Source organism: Mastigoproctus giganteus, chromosome 4 (genome assembly GCF_048544385.1).
Source record: "Mastigoproctus giganteus isolate SK-2022 chromosome 4, ASM4854438v1, whole genome shotgun sequence".
NCBI classification, from domain to species: domain Eukaryota; kingdom Metazoa; phylum Arthropoda; class Arachnida; order Uropygi; family Thelyphonidae; genus Mastigoproctus; species Mastigoproctus giganteus.
In genome coordinates, this window is record NC_143578.1 from 175565983 (window position 1) to 175590945 (window position 24963).

Sequence of the window (24963 nt, forward strand, 5' to 3'; positions counted from 1 at the left end):
AATTCAGAGGACGATAGCGCAGATGAAAATTCTAAACTTCCAAATTTTACACTAAAAAGCATACAGGAAGGCATAAAGTTAGCCGAGCAATTAGAATCTTATTTTTTGAATGCAGACTATTGAATGAAAGGAGCCAAAAGTTCAAAAATGCTTAGTCCCATACAATGAAATTCAAAAAGATTTATCAAGCAAAAGTAAACAAACCGAGAGTACTGATTTTTTAAAGAGAAGATTCATGAAATCTAGAATGGTGTATTTTTGTTAACATTTTTTAACAAACTAGTGTATTTTTGTTAGCTTTGGGAACGTAATTCCCCCCCCCTTTTTGTACTTTTTATTAGTCCAGTATAACACAGTTTCGCACAAAATAACATTTTATAGGGACCTAACTATCGTGTTATATGAGAGTTACCTGTATTACTTTTTGTATTCATATCCCTTGTTACTGCATCATAGTATCAATTCAAATTGGTCAGACAAGATCTCGACTAAACGAATCCATTCACATGTCCAGGCCAAACAAACTCCCCAGAATCCAAAGGTGCAATTAAGACCATGACTAAGGGTTTGCTTAATTCCTTTTCTGTACCCATGAATATAACTGGGCAAATTCGATACACACCAGATGCCTATTTTTATGTTTCACTTTGTTTCAAAAATTTCTCTTCCACTTTCCTCTCTGTTATTACAAAAATCATTTACCTCGTGGGTTGATTAACTTCTAGCATCACTCCCCTAAAGAATTTCTCATGTGTGAACGTAGATGCAAAAGACTTATTCGGTTTGTCAGCAATCGGAGCAGGATCATGAACAGTTAAACAACTGATATCAAGTGGACCAATTTAGTTTACCTCTTCCTTCTGGCATAAGTAAAGAAGATGGAACGTAACTTTTCTTTGCAGCCTTTACCAAAGATTTCTCATAAAATCAATTGGCTTGTTTAGTCTTTGTGACATGATTACAGATTAGTTTATATCTATCATAAGTTTATATATCACCTGATAATTTATATTCATTCCATGCATTTCATTTTTTTTTCTCTGCCACATATTCCATTAGTTCATATGACATCTCTTTGGATACTTTGTACTGGATACTCACATCAATACACTGTGGTCACTGCCATTTGCTTGTTATTTTACCTGCAGATTCTTAATGCATGAAAAATTACTGCTGATAATCAGAACAAGAGTATTGCTCTCTCTTGTAACTTCTCTAACATGTTACTGTAGAAAACAGTCATCCAATAAATACAAAAGTTTTGCTAGTGTGTGAATGAGCAACCCACAAGTTCCAGCCGATATATGGAAAGTTAAAATCCCAGATTATGAGACATTCTGATTTACTATCCCACTCTATTTCACTGTAGAGTTGTTCACTGCAGAGCTTCTTAAGAGTGACCTAGACGGACTTCAGGGATGATCAGTCAGAAAAATAGCAGTTATGCTTGAATCCAGCAAAGTGTAAATTATTACACCTGGGGAACAGTACTCCCAAAATAACTTATACATTTGGTGGAGTTGAACTAAAGCCAATAGTGGAGGAAAGGGACTTGGGTGTTACGATACAGTCAGACATGAAGTCCTCTGATCATTGGAAACAGGTTGCAAGGAAGGCCCAAGATGTTCTATTGAAGATTTATTGAACAATTGCTAGTAGAGAAAAGGATGTAATAATCTTATTATATAAGGTTATTGGTAGACCACACTTGGAATAGTCTGTTAAAGTATGGAGACTGCACCTAAAGAAAGACATTGTACTTCTTGAAAGGGTCCAAAGAGGGGTAATTCACCTGGTCAGATCGGCAAAAGGGCATCCATATGAGGAAAGACTTTGAATATGTGGGTTGCAGAGCTTGGAAACTAGACACCTTGGAGGAGACTTCATTGAGGTGTTTAAGGCTCTGAGAGGCAAAAGTAAAATGAATGAAGATGAAATTTTCACTGTTATAAATGATTCTAGAACTAAGGGCCATAATTTCAAGTCACAGGGGAGATGTTTAGACTAGATTGCAGGAAGTTTTATTTTAGCCAGCGAGTTATAAATTACCTACATGGTGGTAGAAGCTGACAGTTTGGGGAAATTCAAAGGTCAGATGGACAATTACCTACTAGAGGAGCGAAACTCATAAGTTGTCTATTTCCTTTTCTCTTATTTATTTTTTATTTTTTTAAAATTTTCTTCTTCTTATTATTATTTTTTAAATTTCATTTATTTTATTATTATTTTTCTTTTTGGCTGGTGCAACATAAGCCATAGGCTTCCTTGCACCACGTGACCATTGCTAATACTAAATACTAATAAGCCACCCCCAATCCTGCCCTATTTGTTCTTTCTATACTCATTGTATTTCCGATTTTTTAATTTGCATTCCTTATATCTGGGGATATCAGAGACAGTGAAAAATGTCTGATATCCCCACAATGTCCAGCACTTCAAATTCATCAAATTTATTTATTATGCTCCTGTCAACTCAGGAGCCTTGCACAATCTCTAAAGGCCAAAATGATTGACACATAATAATTGCAACTTTTTCTCAGCATTACCCTGTACTTGTTAAATAATTCCTCTGATCTCCAACTCTTAATGTCATTGCCAATGTATAGAACAGGGGTGGGCAATTTTTTCGTCAGCGGGCCGAATGAAATTTTCGTATCATGACGTGGGCTGGAATTGATTGAATGATTTAACAAAAAAAATCAGAACCTACAAAATGTTATATTACTTGAATTACCAAATTATTAATGTATTTTTAAAAAAAAAGTAAATAGAATATTTAAATAGAAGTCGATTATAGAGAGGTACAGATAAGAACCACAATTTGGAATAAACATTTTTATTATTATGATAACAAAGTAAATCCAGAAAACAAAAACTTAATGTGAGGGATTATATTTGGAATGTTCCTGATTTATGATTTCATCAAAATTGGGATTCAATTCAGTAGTGGCTATTCGTAGAACTGCTCCTAAATTTTCATCCGTTATTCTTGATCTAATTTTGCTCTTTGTATTTTTCATTAAAGAAAATGCAGTTTCGCATAGGTATGTCGATCCAAAGAATGCCAAATATTTCTGTACATTGTCCAGAATATTTTTAAACATTTCTGGATTTAATGAGGCTTGTTTGTTTGTTATTTGAAAGCTATTGGCGCAAGAGCAGCTTAGGCTATAATGCGCCTAGCCTAGGTAGGAGAGTTTCGTATATCAGCATTTTTTCACTTTACTTGTGGTTTATGGCAGAACCAAGACTTTGCTATATATATTGTGTAGTTTCTCTATAAAAGGTGTACTATTAATTTTATATGTTTTGAAAGTATCCAGTTAACTTGAGGAAGGAGAAAACTTTGGTTATATTTGGCCGGTCATCTAAAATTGTTTTAAGCATGAGATTGTTTTGTTTATTCATTATTGATTGAAAGGCTCTTTGACGTTCTCTATGAAATTTTGGACAGTTCACCATGAAGTGATGTATAGTCAGCGGAACTTGACAGTTTTGGCATTGAGGGGGATCTTCACCTCTGAGTAGGTAACAGTGTGTCATATGTGTATGCCCGATTCGCAATCGAGCGAGGATCACTTCTTCCTGTCTATTCGATCGGAAGCTAGTAGACCATGGTCGAAGTGTTTCTTTTATTAGGCGAAGTTTGTTGTTAGTCTGATCTAGCCAGTGTTTTTGCCATTGTTTTATACTGCTTTGGTGGATCAAGGATTTGTAATCTGTATATGGCATTGTATGAAAGGCATAATCAGATGTGGAAGCTTCTTTTGCTGCTTTGTCTGCTCTTTCGTTTCCAGTTATTCCTGTGTGGCCTGGGATCCAGCAGAATCTGATATTGTGATTTCTTTGTAATACCTTTGATACTGAAAATTGGATATGTTGTAGGATGTTTGTTTGTTTGTTGTTTGTTATTTGGTTTTTAGGAGCATTAGCAACTAAGGCCATATTGCTCCGGGAATATGCGGTGATCATTCCCTGATCTTTCCGCATCCCCGTATTTGGTGGTGACGGGATCGAACCCCGGTCTAATCAAGAAGCGTCCATTACGCACTGCTGCCTCTTCCCACCTGGCTACGGAGGCGCCATGTTGTAGGATTGGATGTCCTTTGGTATTTGCGTTCTGCAAGGCAGCAACAGAGCTAAGCGAGTCCGTGAAAATAATGCTGTTTGCTATCTGTTTATGTTTGATGTGGTTTATAGCCATTGAAATGGCTTGTAATTCAGCAGTAAAAATACTGCATTCTTTTGGGAGTTGTTGGATGAAGGTACGATCCTCAAAATGAATTGCAGCTCCTACACAAGTCTCTGATTTAGACCCATCTGTATATATGAAAGTGTGATTTGGATATTGTTCTTTGTATGCTGCATATAACTGCTGGTAGTTTTTTCTGGATAGAGTGTTTTTCCCCCAGGTTTGAAAATACATATCATATATGGGTTGAACTATGCACCATGGTGGAATGGTCTGTGCAATTGCAGTAGCTACGTTGTCATAATCAAGCTCTCGGCTTAGCAGTAAATCTTTCAGACGGATGTTGGCAGGTCGATTCATCCGTGGATGGGCTTGGTATATGTTTTCCCAGTTATATGAAAACAGAAAGTCTCTATTTGGATGATCACTGATAGATTTTATCTTGACGGCATAGTGCAATAACAAGTTCTGTCGTCTAAGCTGTAATGAAGGTTCATGGGCTTCTGCATAAAGGCTTTGTATAGGTGAAGTTCGAAAAGCGCCGAGTGCTATACGGAATGCACTGTGGTGTATGGGGTCTAACCATCTCAAAGCACTTGGTTTAGCCGAGTCGTAAACAGCTGCTCCATAATCTAGTTTGGCACGAACTATAGATCGATAAAGTTTGAGAAGTGTATATCGATCTGCTCCCCAAGTTGTTGCGGAAAGAACTTTGAGAATGTTTAATTTCTTTAAGCAAGAAAGCCTGAGTTGTTTAATGTGATCAAGGAATGTTAGTTTCTTATCCAAAAGAAGTCCTAAGAATCTTATGCTTGGTACTACTGGGATAATATGTCCATCAAGTTTCAATTCGGGATCAGGGTGAAGTTTTCGTTTTCTACAGAAGTTTATACACGCAGTTTTTTGTGCGGAAATCCGGAAGCCATTTGTTTGAGCCCATTTGCTTATTTTGTTTATTGTTCCTTGTAGCTCCCGTTCTATACTTCGCATATTCTGAGAGTGATAGGAAATGCTGAAATCGTCAACGTATAAAGCAGCGTCAACGATTCTTGGAATGTGCTCGGTTATTGTATTTATTTTAATAGCGAACAGGGTAGTGCTAAGCACAGACCCCTGAGGCACTCCTTCTTCTTGGATGAAAACCTTTGAAAGGATTGTCTGCAGCCTAACTTGGAATGTCCTGTGTTGCAAGAAATTTTGGATATATTTAGGAAGATGTCCACGTAAACCAAGAAGGTGTAGGTTTTGTAGGATTCCATAACGCCATGCCGTATCGTAAGCTTTTTCTATATCAAAGCAGATCATGACGTGATGTTCCTTGCGGATGAAGGCATTCCGTATACTGTTTTCTAGTTTTATAAGTAGGTCTAGTGTTGAGCGATTTTTCCTGAAACCATGCTGTGCCGGGTCGAGAAGATTATTACTGTTCAAATACCACATTAAACGAGCGTTGATGATTTTTTCCATAACTTTGCCTAGGCAACTTGTTAAAGCAATTGGACGGTAGTTGCGTGGATTGGAAAGATCCTTTCCCGGTTTTGGGAAGGCCAGAATTATTGCATGATGCCAACTATGTGGAAACTGGTTTTCTAGAAAGATTTTGTTGAACAGTTCAAGTAATGCCATTTGGGATTGGTGGTCAAGTTCCTTTATCATCATGTAGTGAATTTGGTCTGGTCCTACAGCGCTTTGCTTTGTCTGCGACAGAGCTGTTTTTAATTCATGGAAAGTTAACGGAAGGCTGTACTGTTCGTCATTTATTGTGGAAAAATTCAGTTTGTGTTTTTCTATTCTTGCCTTGTATGTTTGAAAATTAGGAGTATATGATGTGGTTGCTGATGTTTTGGCAAAGGTTTCACCCAGTGCATTGGCTATTTCTGAAGGCTGTGCGGTGATTTGTCCATTCCAGTTTAGGATTGGGGGTGGATTAATCTGGTATCTGCCATTCATTTTTCTGATTTTATTCCAGACAGTTTGAGATGGTGTGGGACTTGTTAAAGTGGATGCAAATTTTATCCAGGATGCTTTGCTACTGGCTCTTCTAACATACCTGGCTCGCGCTCGTGCCTTTTTGAATAATACTAGGTTCTCTGTAGTGGGACATCTTCGGAAATTATTCCAGGTTTTATTTCTCTCTCTTTTAGCGTGTGAACATTCTTCATTCCACCATGGTTTTGGATGTCTTGGAAGGTGTGGTGATGTTTTTGGAATAGTCTGCTCAGCAGCTTGGATTAGTTTATTTGTTACATATTGTACTGCTGCATCTAAAGGCTTTTGTTTGATAATATCTGCGTATAATTTTACAATGGATTTATACTGTTCCCAATCCGCTTCATTTACTTTCCATTTGGGATTTCTACATGACTGACATGTGGTTCCTGATATCATGGAAATGATTATTGGATAGTGATCGCTGCTGAGAGGATCTCTGTGTACAGACCAATCAAGTATTGGAAATAATGTTGGAGAGCATAATGATAGGTCAATAGCTGTGCTGTTTCCCGATGGAAGATGCGTGTATGTATGTGTGCCATCATTCAACAGGGTTAAGTCATTCTGTTCTATCCATTTTTCGATCTGTTTTCCTCTCCGGTCTACGGCTGTGTTTCCCCACATAGAACTATGTCCATTGAGGTCTCCCAGTATACAGAAGGGTGGAGGTAACTGAGTTAATATATCTTCCAAGTCTCGTCGTTGTAATTCTTGGTTTGGGGGAACGTAAATTGTTATAATGGTTATGAGAGATTTAATGGCTATGCGTACTGCAACCGCCTCAAGGGTTGTGTTTAGTGGAAGAACTTGGGAAGGAATGTGTGATTTTACCAAAATTGCCACACCACCATGGGTCGTGCCGCCTGTTACTCTGTCTTTACAGTATGTGATATAATTCTTTACTGTGGGAGAGTCTTGAGGTCTGAGATATGTTTCTTGCAGGCAAAGACACAGCGGGGTATGCTGTGCAATCAGATCATATATATCATGTATATTATTGCGGAAACCTCTGCAGTTCCATTGGATTATAATCCCCATTATTTGGTTTTGGAGAAAGTGTCAGACTGTTTCTTAGCTGTTGTTTTAAGCTTTTCAAGTTTATGTTTTTCCTTTGGAAAATATGGTTTGCCGGTATCCATGTCTTCTTCCGCAAAAATCTCTAGTACTGATTCCTCTGCTTGATTGGTTAATTCTGTATCCATTTGTTCCGTTGGCTTCTGGCTTATGATATTACGTTTTTCTGTGGCTTTTGTTTCTGAGTGTTTTGCATTTGGAGGTACAGATAGTGGTGTGTTTGTGACTTTCTCTTTTTGTTTTGGCTGGGATGTGATAAGTAGACCTCGTGCCCAATCCGAAATAGACTTCTTTGGGGGAATCGTGAAATCTGTTTGCGTCTCTATTGTACGCCGATTCTTTATGACCTGTGCATAGGAAGGTCTGTTTAAAATAGTCAGGAGTACAGTTCTCTTTGCTTCTTGGTATGTGACTGAGTGTTCTACTTTATATCGTTGAATCTGCTTTTCTCTTTTCCAGAATTCGCAGTTCTTAGAATAGGCGGAATGATCCCCCTTACAATTTGGACATTTCGGTTGCTCGGCTGGACAGTTCTGATTGTTATGATCTTGAGATCCACAGTTGGAACAGATATGAACTCCACGGCATGCCATTTGTGAATGACCATACTTTTGGCATTTAAAGCAGCGGAGAGGATTCGGAATGTATGGTCTGATGTTACAGTTTAGATATCCGGCCTTTACCGATGTAGGTGGTTTGGGAGTGTTAAAGGTCAGTATCAAATTTCTGGTTGGAGTAAGTATACCATCTCTAGTTACATTAATCCTTCTCACAGCAATGACACCTTGATCTTCTAGCTCATTTTTAATTTCTTCTTCTGAGACACTAATAAGGTCCCATTCAGAAATTACTCCTTTTGATGTATTTAGGCTGTTATGGGGAGAGACTGCTACTGGGATCCCTCCAAAAGTTCTCATCTGAAGAAGTCTTTCTGCATGTTTGGCACTGGCTGTCTCGACTAAAATGTCGCCTGATTTCAGTCTCTTGACATTTTTTGGTGTTCCAGCTACACTTTCTAGGCATTTTTGGATTACAAATGGCGACAGTTTTCCCAATGGCTGTTCTGATGTTGAATGAAGGACTAGAAAGGTAGGTGCGTGAAGCGATGTTATGTCCTTTTTTTGTCTTTTGGTAACGTTTGTCTCATTATCCTCATTTTTCCGACTCAAAGGAGACGGATCTTTGGGATCTGTGGTTGTTATATTTGGATCATTCATGTTTGCTCCTTTTAGCCCTGGGAGTGAGAGCTTTTCCTCCCAGGTTTCCGGCCCCGCCACGGGGAGGCAGGAGCGGTGCCACCTAGTGACCAAGCGGAAGTTGATTAGTAGTTAGTAGAACTAGGAAATAAATAAAAGAAAGGTGTCTTTCCTTTCTTAGGATTCTTTGTGCTGATACTTTTCAGCAACTATATATATATGTACAATAGAGAATTTTCTTTAAACTCTATAAATATGTATCACTATCACTTTAGAAATCGCTTTATAATCGCAGAGATATCGCCTGATCACTAGAAACGCTTGGCACTCAGGGCCCTTTAATGAGGCATAAAAGTCCATTATTGTTTTTCTAGCAAACTGATTCTTTAATATTAAATTTGATTGTAAATTTATCAGTTCCAACTGGATACAAGGTGGTGCATCATTGACATTAAAATTAAATGGTAGGCTTACTAAAGATAGATCTTTAGAAATTTTCTGAAAATAATCAAATCTTCTTGTAAATTCATTATATAAGTCACTTATTATAGCCTCACATTTCTTAAAATCAGCACATTAAGTTTTTTTCTCATTTTTTTTAAGATTAGAAAGTGAGTTAACTGTTTATTTTAGAATTGTTGCGAAAATAACTTCAGTTTTCTCGTAAACGATGTGACATTTGTATACATATCAAAAATAAATAGTCCTTTCCCTTGTAATAATAAATTTTATTCATTTTGATGCGAAAACATATCAACGGAGAAGAAAAAGTCGTTCAGCCATTGTTCATCTTTTAATTCACAAAATTCATTCAGCTTGTCCTTAGCATTTAAGAAGTTTACAATTTCATCCAACAAATCATGAAATCGTTTTAACACTTTTGCAAAACTAAGCCATCTTATGTCCGTGTGGTAAGGAATATCAGTAAAATCACATTCAATTTCTTTCAAAAATGTTATGGATTGCCAGTGGTTTAAAGCTCTTCCACGAATAAAATTAACTACTTTCATTACAACCGATATAACATGCTTCAGTTTTAAAACTCTTTTGCAAAGGGTTTCTTGATGAATTATACAATGTAAAAATTATTTCTTTTCCTGGAATATGCTTTATTTCGTCGCTTATTCTTTTTAATAATCCAATGTTTTTTCTTGTCAAACTAGAACACCCATTGGTTGTGATGTTGACAATTTTGTCCCACTTTATATTATGTTTTTGCAAAGCTTCTTGAAGAGCTATAAAAAAATCTTCGCCAGTGGTTGTGTCTTTCATAGGATATGAAGTAAGTAATTCCTCCATAATTTCAAATCTATGATTTATACCTCGAATAAAGATTAAAAGTTGACTCGTCTCGGTAATGTCACACAACTCATCTAAAGCCAATGCATGGTAAGACAATCTTCCAATTTTAATTTATCACATAAATTACTTGAAATATTATCAATTCGTGTCACAAGAGTTCTTCGTGACAGAGAAATTTTTTCAAATGTCAGTTTTTTATCAGGGCATAATAATTCAGCAATATCTGTCAAACATTCCTTCACAAATTCCCCGTCAGAAAATGATTTACATTGTTTTTCAACATTATGTGCAACAATGTGACTAGCTTTTGTCAGAGCTCTATCTGTATTTGACAAAATTTTCAAAGTATTTTGTTGCTTACACAAACCACATTTTAAATTTTCTGCTTCAATTTTCATTTGTTCCGGTGAAAATAGTTTATATTTTACGAAATGTTTTGTTGAAAGATGCCTTTTTAGATTATATTCTTTAAAAACGGAAATAGTTTCGTTACAAACCAAACAAACAGCTTTATCATCTATATTTGCAATTAAATATTTGAATGTCCAATTATCATTGAAAATGCAGCATTCGGCATCAATTTTTCTTTTTTTTAATTGGCTCATTTTATGGGCTATAAATTATATTAAATTTAAAATTGTAATAATTAGAAAAGGCATAAACTGACTTAAAAAATATCTTGCACCAATATTATTTTTTTCAATAAGAAGTCAAACCCAAAGGAACTTCATTCGATCGATTCTACAATAATAATTAGGAAATAATACTCTTTGACGCTGCGTAGAACCACCTGCTGCACACTTAACTGCACACTGCTTACTGCTGTACGCTGCACTGGTCGCGATTCCCGATTGAACCGAATTAAGCCGAACATTTACGGTGAGTGTAGTCAGGTATGGATTTTCTATATTTATGCATTTACGGATGAGGCTGGATTCAAAATCATCGCGGGCCGTATGTGGCCCGCGGGCCGGCTGTTGTCCACCCCGGTATAGAAGAATACCAACTTTTGGGGCCTAAAGTTTTGTCTCATCGCAGACATACCCTAGTCCTATTCCATCTCTCATTTTTTCACAGTTTATTTCGAGGTTCCCTGACAATAGATTCACCAACAATACCTCCTCTGTAGGACTAGCACATTCTCTCTTGGTGGTTGCTGTTTCGTTGCCTGATGGACAAGCACAAGCTGTGGCACTGAGGTCAGCACTTGAGAACTTCATGGGCCCCATATGGGGCATCCACCTTGTTCTTCACGCTCTCATAAACACCCATCAGAATGCCGAGTTGATATATAATACCCTTGCACTCTTTACATCTTTTAATTCACACACCCAAAGACATTGGACATTGAACACACCCAAAGACATCCCCTTAGGGATGTCTTTGGGTGTGTTCAATGTCCTATTCCAGACTTACCACAAACATCAAACAGGTACTACATTTCTACATTTCATAAGGCCATGATTTGGAGAACATTCCCAACCCACAGTTTACCCTCGAGCCACACAGCACTCCTACTACTTTGGGCCTTTACTTCTCTGGTCTGAGGCATAATTTCCATTCAAATTCAATTTAATTGAGAATGCTACACTAAACTAATAAACATAAATGAATAATAATACCATGTACCAGTTATGCATAATTAAATAATAAATATTATTTAATATGATATCAAATTTATTGAGTTTATTTATGTATTACACTACACTGTTATGCTTGTAAAGTTATAGGTTAAATTAAAATGAATAAAATATTATTTATTACCGCCAACCTAAGTTATTCAAATTTTCCAGATAACTATTTACCACAATTAATACATTAGAATTTCCCTATGATGAACTTCGTACAAGTTATCGAGATACGATATTGGCGGCAAATCACAAATACAAAGGTTCTAAGTATAAATAAATAAATCTGCAGCCATTATCAACCCACTGCAGGATGGAAGCCTCCTCAACAATTCATGTTGAGGAAAATGGACCATAATCTGCCAACGCTGGTCCAGTGCGGGTTGGCAGATCAATCGTATTTAGCAGTCAGGAGCTTGAACCCTGGTCTACTCAAAGAGCACGTGCTTCTGCACTCCCACTCCAGATCACTTGGCTACGGAGGTGTTGTAACTTACAAAATCTCTAGCTAAATTTAAAAATAAACTAACAAACATGATGACTAGGACTATAAAGCCATTTACAGAATATGATTTAGTATGTTAATTAGGTCAATTAAATGGCAAAATATGCCAAAAGCTTATCTGCCCAGGAGCTCAGAATTGTTCTACTTCCACAGTTTGTTTATATTAACAAGCAACTCCTTGGCTAAAAGCAAGTTTCCCCATCTATCCCGCAACCATTGTTCTTTGATTTTAAATTTGTGTCCCAGCATTTGTATTGTCTGAACAACAGGCAGGATTGTATCAACATTGAGCTTACTCAAAACATGCAAAACCTTAACTACATTAATCACATCTTCTTACATGCACTCAATTTATGGATTCTGCAATTTGTACAACAGAAGGCATTCTTGGTAAGAGCTTTTTCTGGAAGCCTTTCTTTTAATTTTTTGAAGCCTTTCTTGCTAAGCCTTTTGTTTCCTTAACAAAAAGCTTAGCAAGAAATTAACTGGAATCAATTGGTTATAACTTTATCTAAATTTGCATTTTACTCGTTATTTATTTTAGTATGAATTTGGTTTGGCTTTCTATTTCTCTTTGGACTCTGTCGGGTCAGCTATGATGTATACCTTTCCTCGCTTTTTCTGCACACCACGTTTACATCATAACAGAAACAGAGGTCTTGCTTGTTGCTATGATTCCTTTGGTTTTGGCTGCCAGCCCTTGATGACGTAGCTAAAGCCTTAGGATCTACAGTATTAAGTGCCATTTATATAATTTCATTTAATTTTATTTACACAATTTTTAAGTTGTGTAAATAAAATTTTTCTTTTTATTTACACAAATCAAAATTTTCTTGTAAATAAAATTTTTATTTTTCAGGCACTTTTAATTTTTTCCATTGTAACTACACCCATCAGGTCAGCACTCCTACACATACACTTATCACCTACTTGCATATATTTCATTATGGTTGCTGGGTATTTGTGCTATTATTAGCAGTGTCCCAGATTCATAATCCATCACTATATATTACTATTATTATGATATTTTTGTTCTTTTACAGAGGTTGCATTTTATCACAACAGTATTATTATTACTAATTATAAAATATATGGGCTAAGAAGAGGCAACTGAAGTTTAATGGTGACAAATGCAAAATACTGCATGTAGGTAGCAGTAACCCCAGAGAAATGTATCAACTGGGTGGTGTTACACTGAGGGTAGTGGAGAATGAAAGAGACCTGGGGGTAATTGTGCAGTCAGATATGAAGTTTTCTGAGCAGTGCAGACAGGCTGCCAGAGTAGGTCATGGGGTCTTTCAATGATATACAGGAATTCTGCAAGCAGGGATAAGGATGTGATTACCCCCTTGTATAAGGCAATGGTCAGGCCACACCTTGAGTACTGTGTACAGATCTGGAAGCCTCATTTTAGGAAGGATGTAGGGTTTCTAGAACGAGAACAGAGAAGGGTAACAAGACTGGTGACGTGAACAAAGGGGTTCTGCAAATTCCAGCTTCTGGAGACGCAGCACCTGTGGGGCAATCTGATTGATGTGTATAAGGCCTTCAATGGATTAAGCAGGCTCAATGCTGATGGGATTCTCTTGCTCAGATTACAGTCCGGAGGGGCCATAGATTCAAACTGAGGAAAGACAGTTGTAGGATCAATGTGCAGAACTTTGCCTTTAGCGAGTGGGTAGTTGATTGCTGGAACAAACTTCCATCTGTTGTTGTGGAAGTTGATAGCTTAAATAAATTCAAGGCAGAACTAGAACACATTTGGAATGAGTGGATCAGTGAAATAGGAAGTTTTTTTTTTTTTTTTTTGGCTGATTTTGTATGAGTATCAGTAAGGGTATCCAATCCAAGGTGTTAGACAAGATTTTGCAGCTTCGGTGAACACTACGTTTTTAATTATATTTAGCCTTATTGACTTAACTGTTATATTAAATTATTTTCTATAAGTAGCTTATAGACCTAGTTAAGTTCCTTTGCTTATTTTGAATTTAGATAGTGATTTTGAAAGTTAATTAATACTTAGTGTCCGTAGATTTATCATTCGTAACTTGCAGCCATTGTTATATGATACAACATACATGCCGAACTAGATAGCATAAGGTTTAATGTAAAACTAGAAAGCAAAACATGTAGCACTGTATTAGAAATCTGTTAGCTTAGTATAATCAATTAATCAGTAAAACTTATTAATCTTATTAAATTTAATTGCCAATTAAATTAATTTTTTTTAAATTAAATACATATAACAACCTAGATTTTACAAACGTAACATTATAAATTAATACATATACCTTGAAAGGAGATACAAAAGTCATAACATAACTCAGAGATAATACTCAATACAAATATATATATATATATATATATATATATATATATATATATATATATATATATATATATATATATAGTGTTATAACTGCATTAGGATATAAGTTTATGATTATATGTTTGTATTGAAATTGAAATTTTATTTGAAAGTGAATCGAAATCATGACTCAAACCAGAGCAGCAAAGCAAAAGGCTCAAGCCAATGGGAGTGCTGTGCTCATGGGAGGAAGGGCAGTTGTCCTCTGAAACACAGCCTTTTAAAATGTACTGCTTGTTTGATGTTTGTGGATCAATCGGGAATGGGACATGATATTGCCAAGGGGAATGTCATTGTGTGTGCATAATGTAAGGAGTGTGAGGAAATCAGGCGCCAACTCAGCATTGTTATGGGCCTATATGAGAACTTGAAGGACAGAGTGGATGCCCTCGAAAGATCTGAATTGAGGGGCCCATCAAGCTCTCTGCTGCCCACATCAACGCCAGAGCTTGCACTTGAAAATCGTGCACACAGCGGCAACCTCCCAAGGCAGAATATGATGGTTCCAAAGGAACTAGTTGTTGTCGGTGACACTATTGTCAGCGAAACAGGGAACATATTGTGCAAAAAGAATAGGTGGAACAGGACCAGGGTATGTCTGCCAGGGGCAAAGGTTGATGATGTTGTAGAGCATATATCATCTTTTAAGGGCACAAAAGGTGATCTATTGTTGCAAATGTTGGCACTAATGTATTAAGAGTATGAGACCAGCGGAATTACTTAACAAGTACAGGTCACTGTTGAAAAAAAGCCATGAATTGGGGTTAAATTTGAAAGTGTCTGCAATTCTCATTATATACTCCCTCTTATCACGATAGAGGGAGTATATAATGAGAGCCTTGTCGATCAATTCTGCCATGTAGAGTTTGTGCAAGGCTCAAGGAGTAGAATTTTTCTCAGGCTGATCTGTGCTTGTTAACAGGAGAGACTGCTTCTACAGGGATGGAATACACTTAAATTGAAAGGGTGCAAGAATATTTGCTGATCCTATCGAGGCAGTGTCAGGTGGGTTGGAAAACTGCTAGCTTGGAGTGATACACGGACTAATAGATTAACAGTAGCCGCTGGCAGAGGTGAAAGTGATTCTTTCACTGCTTCTATTGCAACCAGCAGTAACAGCCTGGAAAACAAGATGCTGTGGATTCCAGAGACTGCTGGGAGTCGCTGCAGAACAAGTAAATATATTGGCTGTGTTAGGGTAGCTAAGAATAGGAACAGGCACATGTATACTTGCGTGTACACCGATGCTAGGAGTTTGGTAAATAAATTTGATGAATTTGAGGTGTTGGTCAAAACATCAAAGGCAGATATTGTTGGGATATCAGAGACGTGGTGTCACACAAATATAAAGAATGCAGAACTGGAATTTGGGGAGTACAATGTGTCCAGGTAGGACAGACAGGATAGGAAGGGAGGAGGGGTTATGCTATTAGTTAAGAAACACATAAAATCCAAGGAAGTACAGCCAGTCGACATGGCTGGATGGTGCAGTGTCAAGTCAGTTTGGTGTGACATAAGTACAGGGAAACAAAATTGAGAGTACTGTAATATGTATATACTAACTGATATTCACTGAATTCTTTTTTTTTTGTTGTAAAATTTTAAAACAGTAAAAATTATAAGCAATTAATAACAAAGAACATGGCACGCACAAGTTGCAACAAACAAGATACGGAGTAATGAGTTTCTAAAAATTTATTTATGTTTTTATACAATTCAATATTTCATGGAAGGAGGAACACAATTCACCATAAGAACATGAAAATGCACAGAATTCCATTATCGGTACAATAGCAGATGCAAGAAGATCGAGTTTCCTACACGTTTATAATTGATTACACTAACAGAAAAGACCAATAAATCGGAAAGTGCAAATTGTTTTATGGTAGTGACCTCCAGAAATATGCTTTGGAAAAATATCATGAAGGAGGCAATATCAACTAGCGAGTCAACAGCAGGGATTCACAAAAAGGAATGGAAACATTGAAAATTACATCTAACATAATAGCAGGGTTTCCCTCAGCACACAGGCTCAAAAATACTGTTATGCAAGATTTCCAGCACTCCTCAAACGGTATTAGAGCGAAACCTTGTTGAAGAAGTATTGTGTCGTGCAAGGATTGCCACAATTTATCAATCGTATTAGAGCAAAACCGTATTGTAGAAATAACGTGTTATGTGGGGGTTGCTTGCCTGTATATATACAGCCACTTCCCAGCTCACGTCATACTCGACTTACAGAAATTCTACTTTACATAAGTTTTTGCCGGTTGGTGCAAACTTAAAAAAAAAATCGTGGAAATGTATTTTGTATCCCATAAGAATAGATGGAGGTATCGCCGAAAATATCATAATGTGAACCCAATAACACTTTTTTTTTTTTTTTTTTGATAATTCATTCCAAGCTTTGGAAGTTGAAATTTTTGATATAGAACTAAGTTATTTATCCCTCTAAAAGGTCATTTTTATAATGGAAATTGCACAACACTTTCATCATTATCATATGTTCCATTATAAGAATCAATTTTGAACGCATTCATGATATTTTTCTAAAACACATTTCTGGAGGTCACGTTGCTACCATAAAACAATAAAAACAATTAGCACTTTGCAGCTTATTGGGCTTTTCTATTAGCGCAATCTATTATAAACAGGTAGTGAACTCAATCTTATTCATTTGTGATAATCCCAATAACTGCAATTCTGTGGATTTTTACATTATGGTGTTATGGTGAAATGAGTTCCCCTTCACTGAAATCTTCAATCATATAAAAAACATAAATAAATTTTCAGAATCTTCTCTTCATTCCTATTTACTTATATTACAATGGTAAAGAGAAAGGGACCAACGGAAAGTGCAAGTGCTGGCAGTGCTAGGAAATGAAACAAAATTGATTTAGTGTGTCATCTATTGCACAGAATTAGGTCTCGCTACTTCAACAGTGAATACTATTTTAGGGGACAGTGCCCGCATAAAAGAACATGTTAAAGGACCAGCGCATTTAAGATCAACAGTGATCAAAAAACAGCATTCAGGTGCTATATCGAAGATGGAAAAGCTATTAATAATATAAATGGAAAATCAGATTCAGAAGCAAGTGCCCCTGAGTCCAATAGCCATTCAAGCAAAAGCAAGGAGTATTTATGAAGATATTAAGGATAAGTACGATGAACCCCAAGGCAAGTTTGTGGCAAACAATGGGTGGTTTAATAGGATAGGTTCAAGCATTGCGCTGGTTTTAAAAACATTAAAGTATGTGGTGAAGTCACCAGTGCTGTTGTTTGTTGTTTGGTTTTTAGGAGCATTAGCAACTAAGGCCATATTGCTCCGGGGATATGCGGTGATCATTCTCTGACCTTTCTGCATCCTCCGTATTTGGTGGTCACGGGCTCGAACCCCAGTCTAATCAAGAAGCGTGTACTACGGACTGCCACTTCTGCCCACCTGGCTATAGTGGTGCCTTGCCAGTGCCAATTCTACAGCTGCAGAGAAATTTTGTGATGTGTTGGAAAAAACCCCATCTAAATCTCCACAGCCCTCAGCTTCTGCAGCGGAGTGCTTATCAGCTGGTGAGTTCATTCTGGCAACGATGCTCCAAAGCTAAAACTTGCTGAAGTTATACCTGTCTCCTCTCTTTTTGTAATTTTATAATTTTTGTGATTTTGTACCTCTGTAATTTTTCCTATGCATGAGATAAAAAAAATTGAATAAATAATTCTATTTACATGTTCGTCGAACATTTCTTTTTTTGCTTCAATCAAATTCAATCAAATTTGCGAGTGCTGCATAAGCATTTAGGGAAATTCCAACTTACATAAAATTCTTACTTATGTGGAGTTCTGAGGAATGCAACCCTTACATAAGTCGAAGAGTGGCAGTTATATACAGGCTGGCCTCGATTAACGCAATTAATTCGTCCCATGAGCACATTGTGTAAAATGGAAATGCGTTAATCGAATAAAATAATCAATAGGAAAAATTATAATTGGTCTGTGACCTTCTGGAATGTCCATAATGAATTATAAAAATATCTTTTAAATAACTTTTTAACTATATACCATGTAAAAGATAATGAAAATAATTATAGAATTAAATGTTTATTGCTTAAAATACACAATGAAGAAACTATTTGTTACAGCAATATTTGAACAGAATCATTTGAACCATGGGTGCTGGCAGCATGATGCACGGTGGCAAGTGGATTTACCTTTGGATTTACATAATATTTAATATTTTCATTAATTTATTGAAAGATTAAAACAATACAAATTCTACAAAAATACTTTCTCCTGAATGTGCTTGCAGTCTATGCAGTACTTTCTCCCGCCAATCACAAAACATTGGCTCGGCTTTACATGTCAATCAGTCAAACTTGACTTAATTAAAATATTGCACGTATTTGAAAATTTCGTAAACAAAAATTTATTCCCACACGTACCAACTTGCAATATATTCTGTCAGCGTGGTTTGAACAGAGTTGGCTTTCTTTTTTTCATCAATCAATTTCGGATAACAGACACAATCTTCTGTAGGGCCTGATGAAATAAATACTGCAGAGAACCTCAAACCTTTTGTGTGAGGTTCTCTGCGATACGAAAGATTTCATCTAGTTCTTTTACAGTTATAGCCTTGTGGTAACATTTTCATCTGGCTCATTTAAAAATTAGAATTTTAAATGCAAGTCTGCACATGACTTTAAAAGCAGGAGACAAACAAGTAACACATCTGCTTCGCTGATTGATGGAACACGCTGAGGCGCGCAGTGGTCAAACACTTATTTATTGCAAATCTTTTTCAACTATCACATAAAAAAAGATTGCAGTAACTGGAAATTTGTATCGTGTAAAGTGGTATAGTTTTTTAAACAGTGGTAACTGAAAAATGCGATAATCAAACTCGAGTTATGCAAGGACTGGCTGTATAATGGTGTTATTTTTTTATTTTATTTTATTATTATTTTTTTTTTTTTTGTGAAATGAAAAAGATACAGCAAAAGTGAATTTTTGTAAAAAGACAGAGAAACTCTGTCACCAACAAGTTAGACGAGATGGAGAAGGCCTAAATCAAGTAAAAGATTCTCCACTACAAATCCATAGAGTTGGTAGCTATGACTTTTCAGGGTTGAACCAAAAACAGTAGAGAAAGAAAGAGATTTACAACATAAAGCAAGTTAGACAGGTGTCCAATAATGTTTGATAAAAAATCAAACAATTACTTGAAGATACATGGGGAGTTCGTAATGCCACTGTAAAAGTGATTTATATGACAACATTTGGAATAATATGTTCAAGTATGGAGACTGCATTTATAACAAACACTGTGCTTTTTCAAAGGGTGAAAGACAGCCATTGTGCCTGGTGAGAGCAGCAACAAAGGATACACACATATAAAGAAACTTTGAATATGTGGAATACAGAGCTTGGAAACTATGCAACACTTAGGAGACTTTATTGAGATGAATACTCTGCAGGGACTTATGAAACTAAAATGAGTGAGGGTGAAATTTTCACTGCTATGATTCAAGGAGTAGAGGAAAGGCTGAAAGGTTTAGACTTGCAAGAAGTTTTATTTTAGCTAGTAGTGGAGTTAACCACTGGAATGAATTACTTCCGTGGGTGGTTGAGGATGACAACTTGTGGAAATTCAAAGGTCAGGTGGATATACCTATGTCAAGAGGGAATCAAATAGGTAGTTCATTTTACTTTATTATTTATTTATTTTTGATAAATTAATTATTTTTCAGCTGGTGCAGCAAAAACCTGGGCTTCCTTTCCCCATAACGGCAAAAACTAATAATAATGCACAACAAAAGTTAGGACAAGAAACTAAAAAAGGACATTTCAGATAAGAACTGTTACACTCAGAACAATAGCAAGGCAGTGTTACAGGACGCTAATATTCTTCTTACTATTTTTGCTTTATGAGAAAAAAAATTACAAGATTTTTTTTTTTTTTTTTGTGGTAGTTGTTGGCACATAGGCTTCTGTGGCCATAATGCACCTCCCAAGGTTTTTGCAGTACATTGATTCAAGCCCGAGGCGGGAATCAAACCTGCGACCTTTGGGTTGTCAGGCAGGCACTTTACCCACCCGGCTAGCCCGGTCGGCTATTACAAGATGTGGAAAGCAGGTTTGGCTGAATACATTCTCCTTTATACAGGCTATGATTGTGCAATTTATGTTTACTCAGTCAACTCAGATTGCCTTTAAATATCTTTAATAATTCAGAAGAGCTACTGAAAAGGCTACACTTAGTTATAGGCATCAAAAGGCTGCTAGCTACTAAACATATAAATGGATTAGAGAAGCAGCAGATTACTGAATATACATGGTGGGCTATGTCAGATAACTAAGAAATAATTTGTACAATTTATTAATTTATTTTTATTATTGAAATCATCAAACTGTTTTCAGCAATTTACTTCTTGGTAAGTTGCATATCTTTTGAGAAAACTGACATATAGCCTGCCAGCTGACATATTTCTAAGGCAACATAATATAACTTTATACAACAAGCAAATTACAAAGAATTGCTTCCTTACTTGTAAACCATGAAATATATACTATGTGAAACCATTCCATATTTGTAAGATTATTAAGCCTTGAAATAGACTGACATGACTGACCCATAATTTAATCAAACAGCAGAATAGTCTTAAATTGATGCTAACTATTTAAAAGTGCTGCATTTTAAGGCAAACCATGGATACATGAAAGTCGCTCTATTGTGTGAATATTCAAATCACAGCATTCCCTTAGAGCAATAGAAGGATTTGTGGCAACTAAATATGATGGGAGAAATGTTTCTAGCCTCTTATAGAAGAAATGCTGGAAAGTTGTAAAAACTCATTTAATTTTCACATAGTCTTTCCCCTTAAGCCAACACACTTTCTGGCACAATCCACTAGCTTTCTGAACCCAGTCAAATAAAATTCAGAAGATTTGGACTCAAACCAGTTGTTGACTGCATCTATCATTGTCGCTATCAAATTTCTGTCCTTTCGAGTCCTTTTTGAGATTTGGAAATAGAAAACAGTCTGATGGAGCGAAATCTGGTGAGTAGGTCAGATGCTGTAATAGCTCAAACCCAGTCACGCAGTGTTGCCCGAGTCACAAATTCAGTGTGCACCAGTGCATTGTCTTGATGCAAGGTGACTCCTTTAGCCCTAAATTCCTATGCCTCTTAAGCTTCAATGACTAAAGGAAATGTCTCAATAGGTTCGAATAATACTTGCCACTGATAGTGGCACCTTGTTCCAGGAAATAAACCACAATTCACTCCTTCTGCATTGCAGAAGATGAATGTCATGATATCCCACTCAAAACTTTTTAGGAGGAGGAGAAGAGGGATGCATACACTGTTTCTATTCTTCTTTTGTTTCAGGGTCAAAACAGAGCTCGCATGTTTCATCCATATTGACATTATCATGCCCAAAACTGAGCTTCATTAAATTAAAAATACTGTTCAGTCTCATGACAACCCCTCACTCTTTCCTGCTTCTGATCTACATTTGGTACTTTAGGGATACACCTCGAAGAAGCCTTCTTCATTTCTAAAACAATAACCACAATATCATAAGCTCACTCATGGGAGATGTTGAATGTTATCGCAATGCTATTCTGCAGTCTTGTATGATGGGGTAACGAATGGCACCACTTTCACAGATGTTGACACAGTAACAGACCTCCCATTGCAGGATGCACCTTTAACACTGTCTCATCCATGCTTAAATCCTGCAACACAGTTTCTGACCATGGTGTGTGTAGGACAAGATTGCCCTAAATGTTTGCTGCATGTCTTTGTGAATTTCTTTCGGTGACATTCCCTTTAAATTACAGTACTCAATGACTGCATGGTGCTTGATTCTCTCAATAGTCACAATCTTCATTCACCTTCCACACTTCAATGCCCTCCACAAAGGACAAAAATATAGTCACAAACTTGAAATTTTCTGTGCACACAAAGGAAGAGTCACAACACAGATCGGCAAAATTGTCTTTTGTAAAAACCGTTGCAGCCATATCGGGCTAAAAACTTTTAAAACTCCCCCTCTATATATAAAAGGATATGAAAGCCATCAATTTACCAAAAGAATCTAAATTATGTTTACTTTTAATCCATGCAAAACAAGAAAGCTGGGGGGGGGGGGGAATTGAAACCATCTTTCCATTTGCTAGCTTACTTTAAGAAATATTTGGAGATAAAATGCTGAAAAAAAAACTTCAAAAAGGGATCCTTACCCATGAATCTTTGCAGCACAGAGCAATGGATAAGCTTAGCTCCTCCTATTGCTTTGTGGTGATTGGATGATCTATTCCTTCATGTAATTTTGCTTCCTGATTTAAAACAAGTGGTGGGGTACCCCTAAACTGTTTATTGGGAAACAAGTCCCCTTCCCTATGGCACTGGTTTAAAATGAGGAAACAATTGTTCCCCATTTACAACTACTTTTAAATCAGGAAACAAAATCATACAAAGGAATGTAATGTCCAATCAATGCGAAGAAGGGGGGGGGGGGAACTAGATCTGGCCATCATTTGCTGTCACAAATATCCATGGGTAAGATCTCTTTATGAAGTTTAACCAAAAGAAAAAAAAAAAAAAAATATATATATATATATATATATATATATAATTAAAATACCTTGAACAACAACTTGGGCTACAGTCTCGATATTTCCTAACTTGGAGGCTGCAACACATGTGTAATTTGCAGATTCCCTGATATTATCTAGTAGCAGCACGTTTCTTCCAATAGGGATGGAATGTTCTGGAGTTATATCCAACGACCCCTTTCGCCATTTCACAAAGGGCATTGGTGATCCCACAGCAACACATGTAATATTAAGGCTACTTCCTGGCATTACTTCATACAGAGGCTCAGGACGAATTGAAAAATAAGGAGGTACTCGCCGCACTACAGGGGAAAAAACAGTAAACAATTCAAGTATAACAACAAAATGATTTAAAACACAAAGTGTTATAATATGCAGTTTGTAATACTGGTTTCAAGAATCACAAGAATATTTCAGCTATTGAGAGCAGAATACTAGAAATGGGAAAAAAAAAAAAGTTGAATTCTACAGTTTTCAAAAAGTTCAAGTTCACATTAAATCATGAGTATGCCTACCTGCAAAGAATCTGGCCTCCACCCACCTCCGAGAAGTCAGTGACATGGGAAGATATAACACATTCTCTCTTTATGGAAAAATGTATTCTACATCAAAATATTTTGTACATACATGATGCAGTTCAGTGACAGATTTCTTATCCAAAAGGATTAAAGATCGTAAAAGATAAAATGATAAGTATGCATACTGGTTGTGACAGGCAGAACCAGGAAAACAGCATGAAAGATTACAAAGATTACTGAGGTTTGTCATGGGACAAGCAAATATATGAGGTATATTAGGCTTATTAAGAGCAAAAGCAGGGGCACATACACATGATTGTATACTAATGGTAGGAATGTCATAAATAAGTCTGATGAATTTGAAGATTGCTTAAGTCATGTGATGTGGATATTGTAGGAATACTAAAATATGGTTCCACCTCAGACAGAGAGGATTCAGAATTTGAATATGGTCAAAACAATGTGTACAGAACGGAGAAAACAAGAGGGAACAGGAATTATGCTATTGGTTAAAAAGAACACAGAATCTACAATAGTGCACTCGTATAAGTCAAATAACCACGACAAGTAAAAAAATGATATAACAATTATAAACTTGACAACAGTAGCTTATTAGGCTTAGACACTTTAAATTCTTTTCTGCTAAACTAAATGATGACATAAATGCACTTTTTCTTTCTCTTCACGGCATTTGTTACATCATTCATTATTAGTATGAAACAACAGAGATGAAAGTGGCCTATCCTGCCTCAGTCCCCTATTAATTACAAACCAGCCTGTGTTACAAAACATTGTTTTCGCACAGCTTTCGGTCCATCTGTATAGACTTTTAATACTCTGATCGTAATATATATATATATATATATATATGAACAGCATGGATACACATGCTTCCACCATGCTTCAATGAGCTTCCACCTATGGGATTTTCTTCTTCTCTCTCTCTCTCTCTCTCTCTCTCTATTTTTTTTTTTTTTTTTTTTTCCATGAAAATTCAAAACATAAAAGGCATCAGAATCTACAGCACAGTCAGTTCTGCTAAAACGTGAAATCTTGGTACACGAATTTGCTCCTACGCGATATATTAGAAAACAAAATGAGTATAACGTCATTTTCATGTTGGTCCATGTGCAATTTCATCTGCAAGTAACACCAGATGAACGGAAAACCCGGTACCAAGCTCAACATAGTGACCTGTGCAGCATTCATACAAGTTTCCGAAGCTTACAAAATGTCAATCATAAAATATGACTATATTTCCATTTACTGTAGTTATATTGGTCAGAGACACACTGTTGTCATTCGCTATATTCACAAGATAACACATGATATTGTAAACCGACTCCTGTTTTCAGGAGCTCACATTTTTCTGTTCGAACAGAAATTTCGTGAAATCTGATAGAATGAGCAGAGGAGCACATTTCTAGAGGTCACTACCATAAAACAATAAAAACAATTTGCAGTTCCCAGTTTATTGGGCTTTTCTGTTAGTGTAATCTAATTTAAAATGGGTAATAAACTCAATCTTATTGCATTTGCAATATAATAACAATAGCTGGAATTGTGTGGGTT

The 24963-nt window shown here is 36.4% G+C and overlaps 1 protein-coding gene across 6 annotated transcripts in view; it reads right to left on the bottom strand.

Moving 5' to 3' along the window:
• Positions 1 to 24963, bottom strand: part of LOC150087215 (tyrosine-protein phosphatase Lar-like) — a 1652393-nt gene that overhangs the window by 1002406 nt on the left and 625024 nt on the right. For all 6 annotated transcript variants that reach the window (XM_090371077.1, XM_090371082.1, XM_090371081.1 and 3 more), the window contains one exon: positions 22903 to 23175. In XM_090371077.1, the coding sequence (XP_090227203.1) occupies positions 22903 to 23175 (273 nt within the window). The remainder of the gene's footprint in view (positions 1 to 22902; positions 23176 to 24963) is intronic.